The sequence below is a fragment of the Hordeum vulgare genome, chromosome 1H, assembly GCF_904849725.1.
Source record: "Hordeum vulgare subsp. vulgare chromosome 1H, MorexV3_pseudomolecules_assembly, whole genome shotgun sequence".
Classification (NCBI taxonomy): domain Eukaryota; kingdom Viridiplantae; phylum Streptophyta; class Magnoliopsida; order Poales; family Poaceae; genus Hordeum; species Hordeum vulgare.
In genome coordinates, this window is record NC_058518.1 from 276,384,380 (window position 1) to 276,411,580 (window position 27,201).

At 43.9% G+C, this 27,201-nt stretch overlaps 1 protein-coding gene across 1 annotated transcript; it reads right to left on the reverse strand.

Annotated features, from left to right (window-relative positions):
* Positions 1 to 9,119: 9,119 nt before the first annotated feature.
* On the reverse strand, positions 9,120 to 16,085 carry LOC123398561. The gene is made up of 2 exons (XM_045093023.1): positions 16,034 to 16,085; positions 9,120 to 10,369 (listed from the first exon to the last, which is right to left on the reverse strand). Exons 1-2 carry the CDS (start codon positions 16,083 to 16,085, stop codon positions 9,120 to 9,122), a joined length of 1,302 nt encoding a protein of 433 aa, XP_044948958.1.
* Between the last annotated feature and the right edge of the window lie 11,116 nt (positions 16,086 to 27,201).

Sequence of the window (27,201 nt, forward strand, 5' to 3'; positions counted from 1 at the left end):
AGACCTGGAACTCATAGAGGTTACTGATGCGGATGACCTGTCAATGCTTCAACGATTAAAGGAAGTCCTTTCACAACTTCACGCCGTTGAACCCGACGGGCACGTCATTCATGAAGACATGCGTGATAGTGATGATGATGATGCATTTATTGATGATGATTATTAGTTTGTAAGATTCACAACTTGAATTATATATATTTTAATCTTTATTATTCATGTACATATTATTATTCATGTCAGTTATTCAATTTTTTTATCTTGTACTAATTTCTTTTAATCTTTATCATGGCAGGTCACCAGGTGTGGAAAGATGGTGGGCGCTGGTCCAGATCGCTCGACGGGTTCTTCCCAGGAGCCCCGCACGAGGGGTGGTACTTCCCTTCCACCCCTATCTCTCCGTAGAGCCTTGGCAGACAGTCTGTCGACACCACCCGTGGGTTCTTCTTCATCGGTGGCATTGCCCACTGGGAGAGGTGCTGGTCGGGTAGGGAAGAAGGGGAAGGGTACAGGGAGAGGTGGTGGCCGCGGAAGATCCAAGAGGACTGTTGAGCCGTCCTCGCCACCACCACCAGCTCATTCACCCGAGCATAGGACTAGTATGGTCGACCCGTTTGCGGAGGAGGCTACGGGGACTCCGTTCCAGGAGCCTGTTGTTGACGGGCATTCGTCCCATGAGACTCCGGTCCAGGAGCAGCCTCGGGTCGAGGTGCATTCGGCCCAGGAGCAGCCGGAGGAGACTACGGTTCCGAAGGCTTCACCCGACGTGGAGAGGCCCGGATGGGAGACCTGGCCGGATCATACCGAGTTGCCGGATTGGACCGAGGGTCCGGGTGGCTCAGGGGGCGGGGATGGAGGGGATGAGCTTACAGATAGTGAGGGCGGGTGGCTCAGGGGGCGGGGATGGACGGGGCCACCGTGTACAAGCGTGGTAGTAAACGTCTCCCGGTCGCCCCGGCTACCCGCGAGCAGAGGTCAGTGATTAAACCTGAAGGAGATAGGTAAGTACATTTACCCTTTTTTTAGCTTTTGCCTTCAAGTTTGTTCAAATATCTAATGCGTTGACCTTATCATACTGCAGGGGATGGGTACACCCTCTTGGAGTCCGCAGGCCGAACTCCGTCCTTGGTGTGCTTTGCCGGACAAATTTCCCGGGGTTTGTCACGTTGCCTGGTGAGGGTCAGGTTCCTACACTAGGATTTACCTGGGAGCACTACGAGGCTGCGCAGGCCCCGCCGGAGGAGATTATAGATGGTGTCTTGTGCCACACGAGGGCCGAGATGGTGATCAAGAGCTTTTGGGTAAATTATCCTTCTACAGAATCTAAAATTAACAATATAGCTAATTATTGTACTAATCGGTGTTTTCACGTTTGATTGCAGAACTTCTATAGGTGTGAGGATGGATATGAGGTGGAGGCGGCCAGGGTTCTCGAGGCCGAGTGTAGGCGGTTACTACAGAACTTGCGCCACGAGGCTCGGCCGCAGGCTATTCGAGATTACTGCACCACGCGTGGTATTAAGAAGCAGAAGAAGGATTGCCGCGGAAAGTTTAAAAGAAGGAGCAATACATGAAGGTAATTACCTATTCTTAAGTCCTTCTACGTAGTTTTCTTGATTTCATTCATAGGCGTAGCGCTGAAAATTCTTTCTAATAACTTACAGGTGCCCCCGAGATGGTATGCGGATAAGATGGATTGTTGGGAGGCGTTGGTTGATGACTGGTGCACAGGCAGCTGGCGATCCGTCCACGAGAATGCGAAGGATCGACGTAGCCAAATGGTTGGTGTGCCACACCATCAAGGCAGCGCCAACTTACTTCAGTTTGGACGAAACTGGGTATGTGATTTGCTTCATGATTCATGCAATTCATTCTTGATGCTAATATTTTGTTCCTCTCTTTTAGGCGCATCACAATAAGACGGAGATGCCACACTTGTACGACCTTTATGGCATGGCCCATACTGCCTCGTACAAGAAGGCGAAGGCATTCTTTGAGTCTGACCTGGATGATCCCAATAACTTCACCAACATATCATCCCACCAGAAGCTTGTGGCATACAGGGACGCGGGGAAGGCTACGAAAGGGGATGACTTTAACCCTAGCCAGGAACCTTTGGATCCAGAGCTGGTGATGATATCTGGTGGCGGGACGCCCCATGGCTCGATAGCCTTTGGAGATGGGATAATACGTTGTCCACTCACTCTTCCGGAGATCAAGGCGCGCCAGTCGAGCAGCTGTCCTGAGATAACGCGTCATCCACGGCCAGTCGAACTTGCCATCGAGGTTAGTTGTACGGACTAAGAACACTTTCATCCATTTCATTATGTGTGTCACCATAGATCATTACTGTGGTAACGGGGAATGGTGTTTCAGGCTGCTCTTCAGAAAGAGAGAGCGGCAAACCAGGATGCTCTTGAGAAAGAGAGATTGGCAAGCCAGGCTGCTCTTCAGGTTGCTCTTGATGAGAGGGACCAGAGCACGTCACGATTGCTTGAGGAGGAGAGGGCCCGGAATGAGGCGGGTCAACGGGACCTATACGAGCTTTTTGTGGTATGTTTTTTTTCACATTAGCCAAATCATGCATGTAATGTCTGTTTCATTACTAACTAATACAACCCACTCTTCAGGGTCTGTGCGAGAAGAGCGGTCAAGTCCCTCCGCCAGTGCCCGTCTTCTCTTCGATTGGCACGGTGAGTTTCACTATAAACTAGTATAAATAATTGAGTGTCATCATGCTAACTGAGACATTGCAAAATATCTTTTCTGCAGAATAACTCCCGAGCGGCACCTCACGACCCTTCTCCACGGCAACCGTCTCCAGACGAAGCCGCCGCGAGCAACCGTGGTGTTTCTCCTCCTTGATGACCACTACGGTAAGTTTCTCCTTGTTTCTCCTCCTTGATGAACATTTAGCTCCAAAAAGACATAACTAGGTAATTTAGCTCCAACAAGAGTAGAAGAGGAGAAGAAATAGGCAAAATGAAAAGAAAGAAGAAGAAGAAGAAGAAGAGAAGAAGGAGAAGGAGGAGGAGGAGGAGAAGGCCAACGACCTTCTAGTCCTTCTCCTCCTCCTCCTTCTCCTCCTTCTCCTCCTTCTTCTTGGTTTCTTCTTCTTCTCCTCCTCCTCCTCCTCTTTCTTCTCCTCTTTCATATTATCCTTGCTTTAATTAACCCAACAATGACATAATTAGCCCATTTAGCTCCAAAATACCATAATAAGCTCAAAATGGCATAAGAACCTTGGTTAGCTCATGAATATTATATACTTAGCTTGTTTTCCTCTCAAATGGGATAATTAGCCCATTTAGCTCCAAAAAGACATAATTAGGTAATTTAGCTCCAACAAGAGGAGAAGAGGATAAGAAATTGGCAAAATGAAAAGAAAGAAAGAAACAAGAAGAAGAAGAGAAGAAGGAAAAGGAGGAGGAGGAGGAGAAGGCCAAGGACCTTCTTGTCCTTCTCCTCCTCCTCCTTCTCCTCCTTCTTCTTGATTTCTTATTCTTCTCCTCCTCCTCCTCTTTCTTATCCTCTTTCATATTATCCTTGATTTAGTTAACCCAACAATGACATAATTAGCCCATTTAGCTCCAAAGTACCATAATAAGCTCAAAATGGCATAAGAACCTTGGTTAGCTCATGAATATTATATACTTAGCTTGTTTTCCTATAAAATGGGATAATTAGCCCGTTTAGCTCCAAAAAGACATAATTAGGTAATTTAGCTCCAACAAGAGGAGCAGAGGAGAAGAAATAGGCAAATTGAAAAGAAAGAAGAAGAAGAGAAGAAGGAGAAGGAGGAGAAGGAGGAGGAGGAGCAGGCCAAGGACATTCTAGTCCTTCTCCTCCTCCTCCTTCTCCTCCTTCTACTCCTTCTTCTTGATTTCTTCTTCTTCTCCTCCTCCTCCTCTTTCTTCTCCTCTTTCATATTGTCCTTGCTTTAATTAACCCAACAATGACATAATTAGCCCATTTATCTCCAAAATACCATAATAAGCTCAAAATGGCATAAGAACCTTGGTTATCTCATGAATATTATATACTTAGCTTGTTTTCCTCTAAAATGGGATAATTAGCCCATTTAGCTCCAAAAAGACATAATTAGGTAATTTAGCTCGACCAAGAGGAGAAGAGGAGAATAAATAGGCAAAATGAAAAGAAAGAAAGAAGAAGAAGAAGAGAAGAAGGAGAAGGAGGAGGAGGAGGAGGAGAAGGCCAAGGACCTTCTAGTCCTTCTCCTCATCCTCCTCCTCCTCCTTCTCCTCCTTCTTCTTCATTTCTTCTTATTCTCCTCCTCCTCCTCTTTCTTGTCCTCTTTCATTTTATCCTTGCTTTAATTAACCCAACAATGACATAATTAGCCCATTTAGCTCCAAAATACCATAATAAGCTCAAAATGGCATAAGAACCTTGGTTAGCTCATTAATATTATATACTTAGCTTGTTTTCCTCGAAAATGGGATAATTAGCCATTTAGCTCCAAAAGACATAATTAGGTAATTTAGCTCCAACAAGAGGAGAAGAGGAGAAGAAATAGGCAAAATGAAAAGAAAGAAGAAGAAGAAGAAGAATAAGAGAAGAAGGAGAAGGAGGAGGAGGAGGAGGAGGAGAAGGAGAAGGACCTTGTAGTCCTTCTCCTCCTCCTTCTCCTCCTTCTCCTCCTTCTTCTTGATTTCTTCTTCTTCTCCTTCTCCTCCTCTTTATTCTCCTCTTTCATATTATCCTTGCTTTAATTAACCCAACAATGACATAATTAGCCTATTTAGCTCCAAAATACCATAATAAGCTCAAAATGGCATAAGAACCTTGGTTAGCTCATGAATATTATATACTTAGCTTGTTTTCCTCAAAAATGGGTAAATTAGCCCATTTAGCTCCAAAAAGACAAAATTAGGTAATTTAGCTCCAACAAGAGGAGAAGAGGAGAAGAAATAGGAAAAATGAAAAGAAAGAAGAAGAAGAAGAAGAAGGAGAAGGAGGAGAAGGAGAAGGCCAAGGACCTTCTAGTCCTTCTCCTGCTCCTCCTTCTCCTCCTTCTTCTTGATTTCTTCTTCTTCTCCTCCTCCTCCTCTTTCTTCTCCTCTTTCATATTATCCTTGCTTTAATTTCCGAAACAATGACATAATTAGCCCATTTAGCTCCAAAATACCATAATAAGCTCAAAATGGCATAAGAACCTTGGTTAGCTCATGAATATTATATACTTAGCTTGTTTTCCTCTAAAATGGGATAATTAACCCATTTAGCTCCAAAAAGACATAATTAGGTAATTTAGCTCCAACAAGAGGAGAAGAGGAGAAGAAATGGGCAAAATGAAAAGAAATAAGAAGAAGAAGAAGAAGAAGAAGAGAAGAAGGAGAAGGAGGAGGAGGAGGAGGACGAGGAGGAGGAGGAGAAGGCCAAGGACCTTCTAGTCCTTCTCCTCCTCCTTCTCCTCCTTCTCCTCCTTCTTCTTGATTTCTTCTTCTTCTTCTCCTCCTCCTCTTTCTTCTCCTCTTTCATATTATCCTTGCTTTAATTAACCCATTTAGCTCCAAAATGCCATAATAAGCTAAAAATGGCATAAGAACCTTGGTTCGCTCATGAATATTATATTCTTAGCTTGTTTTCTGCTAAAAATGACATAATTAGCTGAAAAACATCATATTTTGTTATTATTCTGACTTTCTTATTCATATTTTTGCAGATTGGATATACTACATGCATGGAAGCTGGCATTCATGGAGTTGAACAATGTCTATGGATGAACTTTATATGTATATCATCTAGTTTTCATTTGAGTTGATGAACAATGTCGAACTATATGTATATGTATATATGGATAAACAGTGCAATACTTTGTATGTTGGTTCTTTCGATATATGGGGATGTACATTGATTTATATGTATATCATATATGTGTGGTGAATTATATATATGTGTTGGCAAGTATATGTGTGGTGAACTATATATCATATATGTGTGGTGAATTATATAAATGTGCTGTCAAATATATATATATATATATATATATATATATATATATATATCTGTGTGTGTGTGTGCTGTGAAATAATATAAAACAAAAAAACAGGTACTATATGGGCTCTTTGCCGTCTGCCAGCTGATCGCAAAGACCTGTGCCATCAGCTGGCAGATGGCAAAGGTGCCACATGGCACCCAGCTGTGCATCCTGGGGTGTCTATATAGGCTCTTTACCGTCAGCCTTCACGGTGGGCAGACGGCAAAGAAGAGGGCACAGAGGAGGGGGGGGAGGAGGAGGCAGACGGCAAAGAGTGGAGGGGGGGAGAGGCAGACGACAAAGAGTGGAGGGGGGAGGGGAGGAGTAGGCAGACGACAAAGATGGAGGGGGAGGCAGACGACAAAGAGTGAAGGGGGGGGGAGGAGGAGGAGGTAGACGACAAAGAGTGGAGGGGGGGAGGAGGAGGAGGTAGACGACAAAGATAAAGGGAGAGGCACACGACAAAGCCTCCGTTAACCCCGAACAGAGGCAACGCCTGTCGGCTACCGTCTCGAGCACTTTGCCGACTGCTCCTAAGGAAAGTTGACGGCAAAGAGCTTTGTCGTCCGCTTTGGGGGGGGGGGGGGGCAGACGGCAAAGAAGGTCCTATGCCGTCGTAGGCTGACGCAGAAATTTTGCCGGCCGTGAGAATCTTTGTCGTCTGCTGTTTTGTCTTTGCCGTCCGGGATTTAGTCTTTGCCATCTGTGATGGCAGACGGCAAAGAAGCTGATTCCTGTAGTGTAATGGTGATTTATATATCAAAAGAAAGTTAAGTTCCTTAAACAGTTCATGCTTGGACGCTTTATTGAATTCTCTCCGTGTAAAATAAATAGCTGTTTAAGATATTGGTGGTTCTCTTGATGCAACTCGAACCATTGTTCTTATATGTTGATCAAATAATTTGCAAAATTGCTATTTTACATCTAGATGTAAATTTTTCATCTAGATGTAAAATACTTATCTCACATCTAAGTCTAGATATTAAATACTTACTTTTTTCTTGTAGAGAAAACGTAAAATACTTACCTGATTGTCTTGCTCGCGTTGTGTCATCTGCAGTGGCCGTGTCCATGTCCATGCAAGTGATGGCCTGATGGGTGGACTATTGTTTTTCTTTTCTGCATTTTTGGGCTGGCTGCCATTATTTGTCCACATTTCCAAGGAATGTGTCATCAGATGAGGTGCCCAAGGAATGTGCTTTAGGATCGACCTGGTTGAGAGGCAGTTATGAAAGAGTATTCATCCATGCAACCTTCACCCGATAGATTTCCCTTGTACCATCATCTTCCTATCTATGTATTATTTCTATCATATGGAGCGAGTGATGCAGCGGAAGGTCAGACGAGTACACATGGATCAATCCATTAGCCATCACCCTAAGAGCACAAAGCGAGCCGTGAGGAATCTCCACATGTCGGTACCATCACACATGTCTTCTAGCACACCTCTACCTCCATCTTTCTAACCCAATCAACGTTGTAACATATTGATATGTCATTTGCAACATGTTCCATCAAAAGCTACTGGTAAACTTAAATTTTGCTATAAAACAACACAATTGCTCAGGTCTGGTATTAGAACTATGCAGTATGATTCATGTTCTATTGATTGTGGTAGGAAGGAATACCATTTCTGAACAATAAGGCTGGTGAGATCATAAGGTAAGGAAAATTATTTATTACTTCAGTTTTTGGCTGACTGCATTAAGATGTTTACAAATCATATGTAGCTTTATATAGAATGTTCCAAAGTTTCTTCAGTTGGTATGATTAGCTATTATCTCATGATCAGATGCCATCCACTAGCGAGCACCCACAAGTGCGCTCCTATAGGAAGTCCTATGCACAAACAATTTTTGGTTACTTATAACATGCATGCCATTGATGATTGCATGCTCTGCCTAATCTGTATTGCTTGGTCCGTCATTATTTTGTCTATTGTTCATGATCTTTTCAATTATGCAATTTAAAAAATAATATGTTATTATCCAATTATGCTATGCGAGTATCAGAAAGTCAATTTGGCTCCCGAAAGCATATGTTCATGGGGCTAATAAAAAAATCGAAATGAAAATAAAATCAAGATTTTTTTGTGTACTTGGTCACATTCAAATGGTACCTGCAAATTTTGAGGCAAAAAGATTAAACATTTTGGCTTGTATAAAAAAACAAATTAAACACCAAAAGTTACCCCATAATGTCACCCAAATTATTTATTTTTGCCGACGAAACACCGTCACTCCTTTTCGCATGAAAATTATCATGCATGTTTGCGATACTAATACAATCATCTGCAAAAAAATAAGAATTTTAAAAAAATATTTAATATATTTTTTCGTATTACTGTTCATCTGGGAGCATATGCTCCCGGGAGCCAAAACACCGGCCCCTGCCAGTATAGGTTATGGAGGACAGTAAAGTGATTATTAGTTAAAAGCATAGGTCAATCTTAATATGTTTTAATATGTAGTTACCTAACATCTGCTACAAAGTAATCATGTATTTTGTGGTTATCAACCTTCAATTTCATGATGTTTTCTTTGACTAATTCCATCTTTTGTAGGTTTGACATACGCAAAGCTGCGACACAGTGAAGAAAGATGATGTCCATTCATTCTGGCATGCGATAACTATCTAGGTTGTACGGCCTATGAGAGAAAATATTCCCAAAAGGAGAGTGGACTTCTATTATTGATTTGTATTGATAGATATATATCACATTTTATCCCAAAGGAATCAAAACATCACTTATGTCATCTCATTAGTAAATGCCTTCCTATACACCATTTTTTTTCTTTCACAATTAAAAAAAAGCGATAGGTGTAAGAAACTAGATTGAGGGATATAATTGGATCAAAAAATTTGAAGAGATTGATGCTTTCTAAAAATATATGCATTGTAGCTCGTAGCAACGCACGACGTTTTATTAATAAAACTAGTATTTTTCTCAACGAAGTCGGGCAACACATGCTTGCATGCATACAGCTATGAGGTAAGCTACTATTGAATGTTGGAACCCAATCCGCCAAATTTCAGCTCGAACTGGAAACTAAAACGAATGAATCACAAGCTACTATTGAATGTTGGAACCCAATCCGCCAAATTTATATCATAGAACGAATCACAATCTACTATTGAATGTTGGAACCCAATCCGTCAAATTTATCTCATATGGGATGTTCTCGACCATGTCCGGACCATCATGAACCGAAAACCACCTCACAATCTTCATGGACTGCAGGTCAAGCCAGAAAAAACAATTGACTGACATGATGAGCACGGTGCCGCTCCTCTTGGCGAACGACACTAGATGGAGCTGGCTTGGCCATGGTAGGGGTCTGATTCCACCGTCCACCTTATCTAGAAACCGCGAGATTGCGTCCGTCTCAAACACCACATGTGGTCTCTGCTGCCACTTCCCTGTTTGCTTTGACTGCGCCCAAGCCAACATCTTGTTGCCTTCCGCGACCAACATGGTCGGATTTCCACCTGCCGACAACGTCGCCAGGATTTGGTTGTGCCACCTGCTACGGGGGAAGCTGTCTAGGAGCATCAGCGCCATCACCTCGGTTTTGACATGGAGCTTGAGTACATAGGCTCGGGTGTCGGTCATCAAGGACAAATACATAGTGTTGTTGTCGACGACCAAAGCCCTGCCGAGGCCTTCTTGCAGGCGGCTGCCATGCAGCTTAGGCGCCCGGATCTCGGTATAGCGGCCCCACGCGTCGTGCTCCGACGAGAAAGTCTGGAGTTGTAGGAGCCGGCGGTGTTGTGACAGCTCTACGTACGCCATGACCACCTGAAAATGCCGACCGACGGCGGTCCCGCCCTTATCTTCATTGTCGCCGACGAGCAAGTCATAACCTATCTCTCTAGTGGCCTGAGCCTGACGGCCCACAACCAGGGGGAATACGGGTTGTGACGGCAGGGTATGGCTGTTGCCGGTGGCCGGGTCGGACACACGGAGCTCTTGGCCTACACGGGTGAGGATAAGGCCGTCGCGTGACGCGAGGGGGAAGCTGCCGGCGTTGGTGACTGTGTGCAGCTCGGTAGCGTCTGTTGTGTCTGTGACTGTGTGCAGCCTGGTGGCGTCTGCGGCGGTGGTGTCCATGAGGAACAGCTCCTCCTTTTTCTTGCGCCAGCAGCCGCGGATGAGGTGGCCGCGCAGTAAGGGGAGCACGAAGCGGTCGCCGTGCCGGAGGCGGAGGCGGAGGCGGCCATGGAGATGGAGGCCGGGGTTGTGCTTCAGGCGGCAGCGCATGTCCATGCAGGTGGCGGCGCAGCGCACGAGGGTGGCCGGGTCGGTGCGCGCCGCAATGTCCACCAGCACGTCGAAGGGCAGCATCTGGTGTGGTTGCCGCCGGCCTCTTGCTTGCGTCCCGGACCGGACATGCTTGGCTTGATGGGTGTGGCTCTTCTTGCAGGCGAGCTCTGTTCTGTCCGGTGCAAGATCCGCGTTCCGATCGATGGCCGGCCTTGCTGGTGGACATGCAAGATCAGCGCACGGTCTTGGACATGCCTCGTCTTCTCCTTCCCTGGTCAATGCGACGATCCGTAATGCCCTGGCCAAATAAATAGATGGACGACCGTTTACAGGAGCGGATACAGATCGGGTCTCGATCGGAACCAAATATAGTGTTCTCCTTCTATTGCTGCCGCCTATCCAAATTGGCTGGCCGGGTTCCTATATGGCTATATCCACGGTAACAAACTTGACACGGTCACCACGCATGCGGGAACGCTTTCACCATGGATACACTAGTAAACAGCCAAGCTTCCAATTCAATCTTCTCTTAGCCCGCTGTGTTCCGGGTGCCGGCCAACCATGAGGTTATAGATCAAACCAAAGTTTGCGCTCAAAACAAAGGCTTGATCTGGACTTGGTGACGTGCATGGACAATGATCTTCACCATTTGCTGCTCAAGGACTACAGTAGTATCATCATCAATGGACAGCTGATATGTATATTCAAAGTAAAGCCAATATCTTACTCATTTTTTTGTATTTATCTTTCTCATGGTGGAATATGTTTCTTTATACCTTTTTGAAAATAATAATTTAATATAACTTGAATGGTGACTGAGCTGAATAAAATAGTAATTAAATTGTATTCTTTGCCAACTAAATGTGCATTTTTTTTTCTATGCAAATGCTCCTACCCATAAGATCTATGCACTTATCCCTCAACTTAATTACCACTATTTGATCACCATTGGTTTGCCCTATTTCATAACCATGGTGATGCTTCGACAACCATGACAGTGGTTCGATGGATGCCACAATGAGGCATGCTATAACGGCATCGATGGCCGTGGTGATGTTGCAAGGCATGCTTCAATGGCCGCAGCAACGAAGCGTACGTCGATGATGTCGACGGACATCGCGATGCTGTGAGGCGTGTTTCAGTGGCCGTATTGATGAGGCGTACTTCTATGGTGTGAACAGTCGTAGTGATGTTGCGAGCCGTGTTTCAATTGCCGCGGCAATGCTTCGACGACCATGTCGACACGGTTCAATGGACTCGCCGATGAGGCATGCTACAACTGTATCGGCGGCCGTGGCGATGCTGCAAGGCATGCTTCAATGGCCGGGGCGACGAGGCGTACTTTAGAGCAACTCTAACGCGCCGACCCAAACGGACGGCCCTTTCGTCCGCTTTTTGTCCGTTTGGGTCGACCGTCCGCTTGGCGTCCGCCCTGTTTTAGATATGGGTCGGCAGCGCGCCCAACGCGCCGACCCATTTCATGTCCGCAATCGAACAATTAAAAAGAAGGCCCGCGGCTGATCATGTCAGCGGCCATGTCTCATGCCGGCACCATGCTAGCGCCGACATACAATGCCGACTTAAAAAAATTACACCTAAGTTTCATGCTGGCGCACTCGTCAGCCAGCCGACACACATGCCAGCACACAAAAAGGGTGGGACTTGAGTTCGACCACGCCATTGCGGCCCCCCGTGGTCATGCCAACATGCCTGCCGGCATAAAAAAAGATGGCGGTCGCCGCCATAGATCACTCGTCGTCGAACTTGAGCATGTCGGCATGCATCTTTTCGAACCACGTCCTCTTCCTTGGCGACACGGTGTTGAGATCCACCTTCATGATCTCCACCCCGGTCTTCATGGTCGCGAGAGCCACTTCTTTGGCCTTGGTCTTGGCATTGGTGACCTCAATCTCTAGCATACTTGCTTGCTTCTCGGCCTCCATATCAAACGTCCGTGCTTGCTTCTCCGCCTCCATGTCAAGCATCGTCCTTTGAATCTCCAAGAAGGCGCTCATTTGCTCTTTTCTTTCTTGCCGATGCTTCTCCTCCCTTGAGTCCTTCTTGGTGATCATGCCCTCCACGGTTGCGATCAAGGTGATCGATGCCGCATCCCGCTTGTCCTCCTTCTTGGAGTTGGTCTTCCCCCGCGGCCGAGCCTTCTCGCCGTCCCCAACCTCCTCCACGGCTTGCTTCCCACCACGCGACTTGAGGCCGGCATATTGCGCCTTGAACTTCTCCTCGTCTTTGATCACCATAAAGCAATGGGAGAGGTTGAAGCACTTGCCATTGCGTTGGACCTTGGATGCCTCCAAAGCTTGAAATGGCTACAAATGTATTTAATGCAAGCATATTGGCAAAATGATATGCAAACGAACACCCAAGCATAAACATAAAAAGAGGGCGGCTTGCTAGCATACCATGTCTTGTGTGCCTGTGCCGCTCATGGGGCAGGATTTGACGCTCTCAAGAGTGGCACAAAAATGTTTGCACTCTTATTGGATCACCCTCAAACGCTTCGAAATGGAAACCCACCCGTGCGCGCTTACTATTTGGTATGGCGGAAACTTCTTGAGCGCGCCCGGCAGCTGGTCGGCTGGCGTCTGCCGCTTGCGTTTCCTCGCGCCTACGGTTGATGAGCCAGCGGCCACCGGTGTGGCATTGAGGTCGATGGGCGCGGGCGCGGGCGTCGCGATCATGCTCACCTTGGGAGACCACTCCTCCGAGAGGTGGGAGGCCTGCGGGTAGACGTGGAAGCCGGGCACCGGGTTGCAAGCCGACGTGCGGGGCGAGTCGGGCATCACCATCCGAGGGAAGCCGGATGAGCCGGTGCTGACCGCGGAGGCCACGGTGTTGACCAGGCCATGTTGGCTAGGGTTTAACCACAACATGCATAGTGCCTCCCTCGTTGCCGCTGCGACATGAGGTTTGGTGACCTGCTGCTGCGCGGTGGCGGCGGCGGCGTCTTCTTCCCTCGCATCCACCGTGTGCCTCCGGTCCTTCCTCTTGAACGACTCCCTTGCCCGCTGTTCGGCCGTCAGCACCTTCTTCGGTTTTGGCGCGGCGGCCTTTCGGGGGGTGCGAGGTTTGCCGGATGAGGCGAGGAAGGCGAGGCCGGCGGTGGCGTCGAGGTTGACGTCTTCGTCCATGGTAGGCGTGGGCGGGAGCGGGTGCGCGCGAAGGCGGGAGGGTTTTTTGGGGGAAATGGTGGTGGACGCCACCGACCGACGGGCCCGGGGAGAGGAGTAGGCGCGTGCACGCGTTCGTCTCGTGTCCGCGCTGATGCAAATCCGGCTCAAATTTGGATCGGGAATGGGTCGCCAGGCGGACGCGAAGAGTACGCGCATCCATTCGTATCGGCGCATTGGGCTGACTTTGGTGTTCGCGCCGACCCAAACGGACGGCGGCGGACGAAATGGGTCGCCCCATTGGAGTTGCTCTTAATGGTATCGACGGGTGATGCTTCGATGGCCGCTATGATGGTTCGATGAACACGGTGATGAGGCTTGCTACGACGACATCGACGATGGTGGCAATGCTGCAAGGCATGCTCCAAAAGCCATGGTGGCGAAACATACTTCAATGGTGCCAGGTCGATGCTTTGACGACCTCGACGGCCATGGATCTCACGGGAAGAGAGGCTCCTGCAGCCTTGTCGTCTCCCGGCAGGTCTCCTGCCCCCTTCTCCAAGTCTGGCACGTTTCTTCTAGTCCAAGAAAAATCATTCCGGAGATTTTATTCCGTTTGGACTTCGTTTAATATTCCTTATCTTTAATACTCAAAAACAAGGAAAAATAGAAACTGGCACTAGGCACTAGATTAATAGGTTAGTCCCAAAAATAATATAAAATAGCATATTAATGCATATAATACATCCAAAACAGATAATATAATAGCATGGAACAATCAAAAATTATAGATACGTTGGAGACGTATCAAATAGCACTTGATGAAGTAGACCTAGTGTTGGCCTTGGTAATCCACTTGACGATGGCTTCAGGTAGATCTTCAAATAAGTCAATCTCTTCTTGAAGCTTGGCCTTGACCTTTAGCTGAAAGCACAATTGCTCCCTCAGGTGGTTTTGGTAATTAACAACAACATATGTATAACCGAACTAATGATCTATCCAAGGATATTTCAGAAAAGTTCAAAGATGTATTAGCTAAAGGAGTGTGAGGAGAAACCCCTTGATGCAAGGAAAAGTATAGGATTAGCTCAAGCTTCAAGCAAGAGGACTCTACATTTTACATTTGTGATAAATCACTTTTGAGTCCATAGGAAAGTCAACACTATTAAAAGGGGTGAGGTATTATGATGAATTGGTTGCTCAAGTGCTTAAAGATAGCCACCAAAAATATTCACTCATTCCCCCACAATAAATCAGTCCCAAGCGAAAACAACAAAATCGGTGCCACCAAGTTTTCCCACTCAGCTCTATCGATTTTTCTAGTGACAAATCCTTTGCTAAACACTAATCTCTTGGTACCACCAAGTTTCATATCTGTGCCACCAAAAGCATGTGACCAACTTTCTGCTGAGAAGATTTCAAGAATTGGACTTTCTGAGTTTGAAATCGGTCTTAGCGAGATTTGGAAACTTCCCTAGGTCATCGTATCGGTACCATAGAGATTTATATATCAGTATCACTTGGAATTCAAAAGTTGCCACATTTAGTGCAACTCGGTACCATCGAAATTCATTTTGGTGTCACCAAGTTGGGCAATAATGTTGTAATGGTTGGATTTTGGGGTTGCCTATATATATACCCCTCCACCACCTCTCATTCGTAGAGGAAGCACTAATAACACACACACACACACTTACAAGATCCATTTTTCTAAGAGAGAGCCACGTACTCATGTGTTGAGATCAAGAGATTCCAATCCAACCATTTGAAATTTGATCTCTAGCCTCCCGGAGTTGCTTTCCACAAAATCAATCTCTCCTACCCATGCTAAATCTATGAGAGAGTGCTTGAGTGTTGAGGAGACTATCTTTTGAAGCACAAGATCAAGGAGTCCATTGTTTTACCGCATGTACTACCTTATGGAGAATGGTGCCTCCTAGATTGGTTAGATGTCGCTTGGGAGCCTCCAACTTCGTGTTGTGCAGTTGAACCAAGAAGTTTGTACGGACAAGCAGATGGCCTACTTCGTGAAGATATACCGTGAGTGAGGCTAGTCCTGTGTGGACATAAGCCATGGTGGAATAGACAAGGTCGCTTCTTCGTGGACCCCTTATGGGTGGAGCCCTTCGTGGACTCTCACAGTCGTTACCCTGCGATATGTCTTTGTCATATCTATAACTTTTGATTGTTCCATGCCAATATTATACAACTTTCACATATTTTTGGCGACACTTTATATGATTTATTGGACTAACATATTGATCTAGTGCCAAGTGCGAGTTCGTGTTTGTTGCATGTTTTTTGTTTCACAGAATATGCATATCAAACAAAGTCCAAATGCGATAAAATTTATAAAGAATTATTTTGGAATAGATGTGATTTTTGGGAGGGGGGATCAACATAAACGGAGGCCCACGACCTCCATTAACAACTAGGGTGCGGCCCATACCCCCTAGAGCCCCCTACCCTCTAGTGGCCACACCGTCAGTCGGTTGGGGCTCTTCTTCAGGCATAAGAAAGATAATTTATGGAAAACAATCGTGTAAAAATTTCATCCCGGTCAGAGTTACGAATCTCCGAGAATTTAAGAGATGATGAAGGGTCAGAAAACACGAACACAAAACCGAAGAGAATGGAGAGCGAGACCCGATCTCAGAGGGGTTCCTGCCCCTCCACCGCCATGAAGGCCATGTACCATAGGGGGAAGTCTCCTCCCATCTAGGAGGAGGCCAAGGAAAAAATAAGAAGGAGGGGGCGCTCTCCCCCTCTCTCACGGCGGCGCCGGAGTGCCGTCGGGGCAAGGAGTGTGACGGCAATCTACATCAACAATCTTGTTGCCGTCAATACCAACTCCCCCCCTTTATGCAGCATTGTAACACCTCTTTTCCCGTTGTAACTCTCTACTTAAACAAGTTGCTCAACACTACATACTATTTCCTAATGATATGTGGCTATCCTATGATGTTTGAGTAGATCTGTTTTGTCCTATGGGTTAATTGTGATATGATGTTATTGATATGAGTTGTGTGTTGATATGGTGTTGTCCTAAGGTTTCCTCCATGAGTCGCAAACTTGAAGGATACATGCTCGACGGTTTGGAATATGTTCATGATTCACTTATAGTTGGTGGCGAGAGTGACAGAAACTTACACCCGGGTAAGGGAGTTGTGCGCGTATGGGAGTAAAGAGGACTTAATGTTTAATGCTATGGTTGGGTTTACCTTAATACTTTCTAGTAGTTGTGGATTCTTGCTAGAGGTCCAATCATAAGTGCATACGATTCAAGTACAGAAAGTGTATTAGCATATGCCTCTCCCTCATGGCACATGATAAGTATCTATCATGTTATATTCAATTGCCTATGGACAATCTTTTTCTTGCGTTAGACAAAAGCTTTCTACTAAACAGCCCCTAACTTTTGTTTCCACGCTCTTTATTTTCTTGCAAAACAACACCTACTTTTATTTACTTGTTCTTTATTATGTTGCAAACCTATCTATTACACCTACTAAGTACTTCTAGTTTTATTCTTGTTTTAGGTAAAGCAAACGTTAAGTGTGCGTATAGTTGTATCGATGGTCTATAGAACTTGAGGGAATATTTTTTCTGCCTTTATCTCCTCGTTGGGTTCGACATTCTTACTTACAAAAGAAGGCTACAAACGATCCCCTACACTTGTGGGTTATCAAGACTTTTTTCTGGCACCATTGCAGGGGAGCAATAGCATGTGTACTTGTTTGATTTATCACTAAGTAATTTTTATTTTCTGTTATTAGTTGTCTTATATCTTTAATTATGTATATGGAATATGAAACACCAAAAAAATTAGTTGTACTTGATACTCGTGGAGATGGGGAACTTCCTAAAACACTCGATGGTGGTTATGTGGAAAACATTAAATACTACTTTGATAATCCTAAGAATTCCCCATTGAACTTGATGATAGTATACAGGTTGGATCAACGTGAAATTTTAGGGACTATTGCTTGATTCAAACAGGGAAAAACTTATGGGATCAAATTGAAATGTTGCGTTGGTATGCTTGGGATTTATGCTTGAGGTGTGATTATACTTGTTGCTCTAAGATGGAGACTTCACACCTTCCCTTTCAATGTGAATTTAATGATAATGAAACCTTGGCCTCTTATACTGAGGGTATATAGGATTACTATGATGTGGACCAAATAGAAGAATTTGTTGCTTTTAAGGGTGCATATGAATTGCTTCTTTGATTGAAAAGTATGATGATATTCCTTACTAATCTTAAAAATTTGCCATACTTAAATATTGCTATGAGAATTATGAATATAATGTTGGTATTAATGAATTTATTGAAAGAATGACCGCTTCCTTGGAAGAGACTAATATTTTTCCAGTGATCTATGGAAGAAGAAATTCCTAAAATTGTGAGCTCATTAGATGAAAAAGATGAGGAGGATAGTGAAGAACAAACGAAGGAAGAGCGGACTAGCCTCTCGTGCCCAACTTCTAATGAGAGTAACTCTTCAACTTATACATTGTTTAATTTCCCTTTGCACATACCGAAGGATGAATGCTATGATGATTGCTATGATCCCTTGAATTCATTTGAAATACCACTTTGTGATGAACTTGATGCTTGCTATGCTTGTGGCCATGATACCAATATGAATTATGCTTATGGGGATGAACTTGTTGTAGTTCCTTATGTTAAGCATGAAATTTTTGCTATTGCACCCACCCATGATAATCCTATTATATTTTTGAATTCTCCCCACTACACTATTTCGGAGAAGTTTGCTCTTATTAAGGATTATATTGATGGGTTGTGTTTTACCATTACACATGATGATTTTGATGGATATAATATGTGTATGCTTGCTTCTACTACTTGCAATTATTATGAGAGAGGAACTACATCTCTACCTCTTTATGTTTCAAACACAATAAAATTGCAAGAATCTGCTTATGCTATGTATTGGGCTTTACTTGGTGTGCATGAATTGTTCTTTCGTGACATTTCGATGCATAGGAAGAGAGTTATACATTTTCATTGCATGATATATGTTTCTTTGTGCTCAATACTAAATTACAAATTGTTGTTAATTAAAAATTGCTTTGATATATGCTACTGCAATAAAAGACCTTCCAACGGCGCCAGAAATAGGAGTGTTGATTGATACTCCTCAGCAACGGCACCAAGAATCCTTCAGCTGCGGCTACGCCTTAAGGGACTTCCTAGGCAAGTATGCAAAGGATTTCCCCCGTGGCCTTGGAGCCTTGCGTTGGTGTTCCCTCGAAGCGGAAAGGGCGATGTAGCGTAGCGGTGGTAAGTATTTCCCTCAGTTTGAGAACCAAGGTATCAATCCGGCGGAAGAGTATCTCAAGATCCAGCACAAACACAAAAGATTGCACCCAACGCTATGAATGGGTTGTCAATCCCTTATAGATTGTTTCCCAAGTGAGAACTGAAAGCAACAAAGTACCAAAGCAAAGAAAAGCGGAGGTGTAAACGATGGATGTGAATAGACCCGGGGGCCGTAGTGTTTACTAGTGGCTTCTCCCATGAAAGCAAGTAGACAGAGGGTGAACAAATTACTGTCGAGCAATTGATAGAATTGTGCAGAGTCGTGACGATATCGATGCAATGATTATTTCTATAGGCATCATGTCTGAAACAAGTAGACCGATACTGTCTGCATCTACTACTATTACTCCACACGTCGACCGCTATCCATCATGCATGTAGTGTATTAAGTCCATAAAGAGTAACGCCTTAAGCAAGATGACATGATGTAGAGGGATAATCTCAAACCAATGATAAAAACCCCATCTTTTTACCCTTGATGGCAACTGCTTGATGTGTGCCTTGCTGCCCCTACTGTCACTGGGAAAGGTCACCACATGGCAGAACCCAAAACCAAGCACTTCTCCCATTGCAAGAATCATAGATCTAGTTGGCCAAACAAAACCCAAGGCTCGGAGAGACTTACAAGGATATCAAATCATGCATATAAGAAATCAGCAAAGACTCAAGTATATATCATAGATAATCTAATCACAAGTCCACAATTCATCGGATCTCGACAAACACACCGCCAAAGAATATTACATCGGATAGATCTCCATGAAGATCATGGAGAACTTTATATTTAAGATCCAAGAGAGAGAAGAAGCCATCTTGCTACTAACTACGGACCCGTAGGTCTAAAGTGAACTACTCACGAGTCATTGGAGGGGCGATGATGATGATGAAGAAGCCCTCCACCTCCAAAGTCCCCTCCGGCACGGCGCCAGGAAGGGTCTCCAGATGAGATCTCGCGGAAACGGAAGCTTGCGGCGGAGGAAAAGTATTTTCGAGGCTCCCCTGATTTTTGGCGGAATATTTGGGAATATATAGGTGCAAAACCTAGGTCAGGAGGCGGACAAGGAAGCCACAAGCTTGCCCACCGCCGCCCCCCCTGGTGGCATGGTGCAAGCTTGTGGGCTCCCTGGGGCCCACCTGGCTTGGCCCAAAGGCTCCCTGGTCTTCTTTCATTCGGGAAAAATCATTTCGGGGATTTTATTCTGTTTGGACTCCGTTCCGAAATCAGATATGAAAAGAGTCAAAAACATGGAAAAACAGGAACTGGCATTTGGCACTGAATCAATAACTTAGTCTCCAAAAAGATATAAAAAGGTACATAAAACATACAAAGAAGACAAGATAACAACGTGAAACCATAAAAAATTATAGATACGTTTGAGACGTATCAAGCATCCCCAAGCTTAACTCCTGCTCGTCCTCGAGTAGGGAAGTGATAAGAATGAATTTTTGATGCTTTCATGCTAGCTAGCATAGGTGTCCTTTGTAATTTCTCTTATGTGACGTGAATGTTCAGATCCATTAGATTCAAAACAATAGTTTGCTATTGACGTGGAAACAATAATAATTCAATTAAACTTGCAAAGTAATCATGAACTTTCAAAATAACAAGGCCAAAAGAAAGTTATCCCTACAAAAGCATATAGTCTAGCAATGCTCTATCATCATTGCACAACAAATTTATATCATGCACAACCCCGGTATTGGCCAAGTAATTGTTTCACACCTTTACTTTCTCAAACATTTTCAACTCTCACGCAATACATGAGCGTGAGCCGTGGTTATAGCACTATAGATGGTGTGGAATGTGGTGGAGGTTGCGAGACAAAAAGGAGAAGATAGTCACATTAACTAGGCATATCAATGAGTTGTGGAGATGCTCATCAATAGATATCAATGTGAATGAGTAGGGATTGCCATACAAATGATGCACTAGAGCTAGAAGTATGTGAAAGCTCTTAAAGAAAACTAGTGGGTGTGCATCCAACTTCCTTGCTCACGAAGACCTAAGGCAATTTTCAGGAAGCCTATCATTGGAATATACAAGCCAAGTTATATAATGAAAATTTCCCACTAGCTATATGATGGTGACAAAACGAGAGAGTCTCAATCATGAAGATCATGGTGCTCAAAATGCACAAGTGTGGAAAAAGTGGTAGCATTGTTCCTTCTCTCTTTTTCTCTGATTTTTTTATTTTTATTTTTGGTGGTATATTTGGCCTCTTTTTTATGGGCTTCTTTGGCCTCTTTTATTTCCTCACATGGGACAATGCTCCAATAATGATGATCATCACACTTTCAACTCAAAACTTAGAGCAATTATGACTCTATATGGAATGCCTTCGGTAGTGTACCGTGGCAATGATCTAGCATGGCATAGACATCAATGGAAACATCATGCTAGCTATCTTACGATCATGCAATGGCAATAAACGTGAGAATGGTTATTAAAAAACCGGGTGTAACGGTTCGGTTCTTACTTTGGGTTTGATTGGTTTAGGTTTTATTGGGCTGAGATTTTTTTAGTTTGGTTTTGTTTTGGGTATGTGGAGAAACCAGTTTGGGTATAGTTGGTTATGGGTTTAAACGGTTTGGTTATTAGCGGTTATAAACTATGGGTCCAAACCGGTTTCTAGGCATTGGTTATATGCAATAATCAACTACGACCGAGAACGAGTATCTTTGATCCGCGTGCATGCTGTAATGCACTATGTAATTATGTATTATGGGGAAACAACAGATGAAAATCGGAAGTGTTTTCTTGTGCTTTCGCTAAGCAATTTTGTTTTAATACACTTGTTAGTGAGCTTATCAGTCATGGGCATGTTCTTTTTGCCTCTTATTGTGTGTTGACTCTATCTCAAGGATTACTTTGTTTCTAAACTGTTGTAGATGCACTTATGCCTTTTCTATCTTATTTGTTTTTTAACATGTCAATTTGTGCAATCATATGTACATTAAAGCAAACCCATGATTATGTACTGGGTTTAAACCCATGGTTATGTTTTGGGTTTAAATTGGCTTGGGTGGAAAAAATAGTGGGTTTGGTTTTGGTTGGGCTAAAAATGACACTAAATGGGTATGGTTCAAGTATGGTTTTGAGATATAAATGAATGGGTATGGTTCAAGTATGGTTCAAGTATGAAACCATTCTCAGGTTTAAATGGCAATGTAGACGTTGTGGCACATATCATGGTGGTAGTTGCATGGCAATATAACTCGGAATGACTTTGAAAAAGCCATAGTAGGTAGGTATGGTGGCTGTTTTGAGGGAGGCTAATGGTGGGTTTTGAGCACCGGCGAAAGTTGCACGGCACTAAGAAGATAGTGATGGTGGAAGGTGAAAGTGCATCTAAACCATGGACTCAACATTAGTCATGAAGAACTCATATACTTGTTGCAAAAGTTTTATTAGTAATCGAAAAAAGCATTCAACGCATACTCCTAGGGGAAGGGTTGGTAGGTATAAACCATCGCGCGATCCTGACCGCCACGCAAAGGATGACAATCAATATACTAATCATGCTCAGGTTTCATGACATAGCGGTTCACCATACATGCATGCTACGGGAATCACTAACTTCAGCACAAGTATTTCTAGATCCACAACATCTTACTAGCATGACTTCAATATTACCATAACCACAACTCAAAACTAATTCAGATGAATCAAACTTCTCTAACTATTCAATGCACATGAAGGAGGAAGTTTTCGTATCCCTTTGGATAACTACCCCTTTTGAGACTACTTTCAAAGCATAGATCAACTACCAAGCCACGCACCGCTGCGCTCTAAAATATATAAGTGAAGCACATAGAGAAAAAGTATCTAGCTCAAAAGATATAAGTGAAGCACATGTGAGCTGAATTGTCTACCAAAAGATATAAGTGAAGCTCGACAAAATCACGGCGTGTGCATGTCTCTTTCTCTAGGTGTGCAGCAAGGATGATTGTGACACAACAAAAATAAAAGACTCCTACGATACAAGACGCTCCAAGCAAAAACACATAACATGTGGTGAATAAAAATATAGCCCCAAGTAACGTTAACGATGGATTGAAGACGTGAGAGGGGATGCCTTCCCGGGGCATCCCCAAGCTTAGGCTTTTACGGCATCCTTGAATCTATTGGGGTGCCTTGGGAATCCCCAAGCTTGAGCCCTTGCCACTCTTTATCTTTTTGTCCATAAGAACTTCACCCAAAACTTGAAAACTTCACAACACGAAACTTAAACAGAAACTCGTGATAACATTAGTACAAGAAAGCAAACCACCACTTCCTTAGGTACTTTCAGAAAACTTAAATTCTACTTGTGCTGATGTTGGGTTACTGTACTTTCAATCTTCCGTGGCTAATACCCGTCGATATTATCCATAGTTTCATCAAAATAAGCAACCAACACAACAAAAACAGAATCTATTAACAGCAGACCAGTCTGTAGAAATCTGTATGTTTCGTATACCTCTGGTACTTCGAAAATTCTGAAACATTACGATAGTCTGCAGAATTTGCGTAGAAATCCTCAGAAAAAAGAATCAACTCAAAAGCTCTTACAGAAAACAAATGAAAATTCTTTTCGTGAGCAGAAAGTTCCTGTCTTTCCTAGCATGACCAAATGATCATCCTCAGGACTAATCATAATGGTTTTGCTTGGCACAAACGCAAAAAGAAACAAAAAAAACACAATCGTAACAGAATTATGAAAGTGTGGAAAACACAAAACAGAAAGAAAAATGATAGATTCGTTGGGTTGCCTCCCAACAAGCGCTTTTGTTTAACGCCCTTAGTTAGGCGAAAGTGATGGAATCACGTATAGTCATCTTTGGTGCTCAACCCATAGGTAGCCCTTATCATAGATTCATAAGGCAATCTTATTTTCTTTCTAGGAAAGTGCTCCATGCCCTTCTTTAAGGGAAATTGAAATCTAATATTCCCTTCCTTCATATCGATGATAGCACCAATTGTCCTTAGGAAAGGTCTACCAAGAATAATGGGACATGAAGGATTGCAATCTATGTCAAGTGCAATGAAATCCACGGGTACATAGTTCTTATTTGCAACAATAAGAACATCATCGATCCTTCCCATGGGTTTCTTGACAGTAGAATGTGCAAGATGCAAATTAAGAGAACACTCTTCAATCTCATGAAAACCAAGAATATCACATAAAGACTTTGGAATCGCGGAAACACTAGCACCCAAATCACACAAAGTATTGCACTCATAGTTTTTGATCTTGATTTTGATAGTAGGTTCCCACTCATCATGAAGTTTTCTAGGAATTGAGACTTCTATCACGAAGAATTCTAGCATGGAGAATAAACATTTATCACGAAGAGAGAAATATGATAATAACCAATTTATTATTGCCTCTAGGGGATATTTCCAACAATTTTTATTGCTGCCATTAAGTATAAATGATGGGTTTTATTCATATTAGTTGAGTATACTTAGTCTACATCACGTCATCTTTCTTAAAGCATTACTCTATTTTACTTAATACTCTAGATAGTGGTCGATAGTGGAGTAATAGTAGTAGATGCATGGATGAGTCGGTCTACTTGCTTACGAACATGATGCCTATATATGTCATCATTGACATGAATAAATATGGCGTAACTATGTGCTTTTCTATCAATTGCCAAACAACAGTTTGCTTACCCAATGTATGCTTTCTACGAGAGCGAAGCCTCTAGAAAAACAATGACCCCTGGGTCTTCGCAATTATATTTGAAACACCAAAAACATTGATGCCATTTATTTACCTTTATTTTATTTTGCATTTATATTATCTATCTATCAATACTTATCGCTTGCAAGTAACAAGTTCAAGGGGATTGACAACCCTCTTCCCGCGTTGGGTGCAAGTGTGTGCTCTTTTGTGTGTAGGCGCTGAAGACGGGCGTTTACATGGTCCTCGTATTGGTTCGATAACCTCGGTTCTCACCAAGGTAAAGACTTATCTCTATTGTGTTGTATATCCCCTCATCTTCGAGGAAAATCCCAACGCAATTTACAAGTAGCAGTCATCACCGTGTAAGTATAAATCTTGAGGACCTCGGTGTGAAGTGAGGTACTTGGATCGTATTTCTAACATGCTATGACATTTTCAGCTTCTCTAAATGCGTGAGCGTGAACCATGGATGTGGCATATGGGTGGAATAGAATATGATGGTAGGTTTCAAAGGGGTAAAAGTGGAAAGAAAGTGTCACGTCAACTATAAGTCAATTTTAGGCAAAAGTGCGGAATATGACTGAAAATACTGTGAATTGAACAACGATCGGACGTCCGGAGAGGACCGGAAATCCGAGTTATTCGACTCAACTTCTACTGGTGCAGGGCTCTGGATTTCCGGGGCTGGTCGGACGTCCGGCCCTCGGATGTCCGGAGGGAGCCGGATTTCCAAGTTATATGACTCACAAACTTCTGGTAAGGGGTTACGGATTTCCGAAGCCTGTCGGTCGTCCGGCCCTCGAATGTCCGGAGGGGGCCAGATTTCCGAGTTATATGACTCACAAACTTCTGGTGAAGGGCTACGGATTTCCGAAGCCTATCGGTCGTCCGGCCCTCGGACGTCCGGAGGGAGCCAGATGTCCGAGGCAATAGACCTGTTTTGAGATAAGAACAGAGTGGAGAATATGTGGTATTGGGTATGACAGTGAAGATGTGGTACGAGCAAGTTCATCGCAAAACCTGTGATCCCCTCTTAATAGTGCGAGATCCCTATACTCAATATCAGTAAACTCAAAAGAATAGTCTACATCATCTTTTCTTAATCCCGAGCCTTCTCGAAATATAAATCCCAATCTTCTCAGACAACGTTTGGCACATAATTCTCAATCTACTAAAGTACTTGCCATCCTAAGATACACTCAACAAATAGGATTAGTTTCCTATGTATGTGTTGTCATTAACACCAAAAGTCGATTAGGGGCATAGCATGCACTTTCAATCTCCCCCTTTTTGGTAGTTGATTACAACATATACATAGGTCTCAAAAAGATTTAACATACATTATAGTCTAGGAGATATTTAGTACGGAGCTCCCCCTTAGTATATGCATGATAAAATATCGAGGCTCCCCTTTAATGTGTTTATCGAACATATAATGGATCAACATGTAAAGATAATAGATCATCATAGAAAGACAATAGATCATCATAGAAGTAGTGGAGCAAAAACATAATAGTCTATGATGATACCATAGCAATCCATAGCAATCACAATCATTCATAAGTAGCCATACATGAGTTTATCCATTACATTAAATCTCCAAAGACTAAAAACTACGATACATTACTCCCCCTTTGGCACCAAGTACCAAAAAGGGAGGCACCAACAGAACCAACCACGCTCAGAGCTCATCAGCATCATCAGGCAAGCCACTGCCACAAGCCTCGTCAAGGAAATCAGCCCACTCAGGACCAGATGGGAAGCCAAAATCAGTAGGAGGAGCAGCAGGAGGGGCCTCATCATCACTCACATCAAGAGCGCCCGAGGCTCTCAGACGAGCCTTCAGGGCATTCTTGGAGGAGACTAAGCGAGAAACCAGATCATGGGTTTGACCACACTGGAAAGAGACGGCCTTCATCAAAGCAGAATGTGCCTTGCCAAGGAATTTGGCAATGCGACCGAGAGGAGCGGAGCTAGATGAGGGTGTGGCGGCCCGGGCAGCAGTGCGGCGAGTGGATGTGGAGGATGAGGGGGTTTTCTTGGGATCATAGTTATCCGCCATGTGAGCGGGAATGACCCACTTGCGATGTGTGTGAGTGACAGCCAAAGAGAAATCAACAACATGGTTAATAAGAGACTGGATGAAGGGGGCATGAGGAAAGGCTCGCTTGTACTGAAAGCTAGCAAGCCGAATCTCATGCCATAGAAAATGAGGCACATTGATTTTGCCCTTGGGGTGCTCGAACAAGTGAGACATGATGTCAATACAATAGCCACTGCAAGAACCCTTATCACCCATGTTGGGATAGATGGTGCGGATGAGACACTGAAATATGATGAAGTAAGGTGAGCGCCAGATGGATACCTGGTTAAGGTCCTTCATGCGTTCATCCGCATCAAGCTCACTTAGTGGCTTGAGAAGATACCCACATGCGTCAATGGACTTAGGCACATGGTTAGGATCATCCCTGTGTATTTTGAAGCCGGAGTTGGGGAAACCAAGTGCGACAACAAATGTATCATAAGAAGCTGGGAAGCGAACGTCAGAGGTGATCTAGCTGACAGTGTGGTTTGGACCAAAGTAGCATGTGGCATAGAACTGGTGAATGGCAGCAGCATTAAAGTTGCGATGAAAAGCAAACGGGGCGGCAAGCCCCGATGCCTCAATAAGCTCAATGGCACCCGGATATTTCGCCGGGTGCATGCGAATATGCTCAACATCAATATATAGATGAATAGATAAACCCTTAGGAACTATGACTGTGGTAAAAATGTCCGCATGGACGTGTGTGCGG

Coding starts and splice junctions, on each gene's coding strand:
- LOC123398561 (XM_045093023.1), bottom strand. CDS start 16,085: ATGGTACATGGCCTTCATGGCGGTGGAGGGGCAGGAACCCCTCTGAGA. Junction 10,370..16,033: donor AGGAACCCCTCTGAGATCGG/GTCTCGCTCTCC, acceptor CCGGGACGCAAG/CAAGAGGCCGGCGGCAACCA.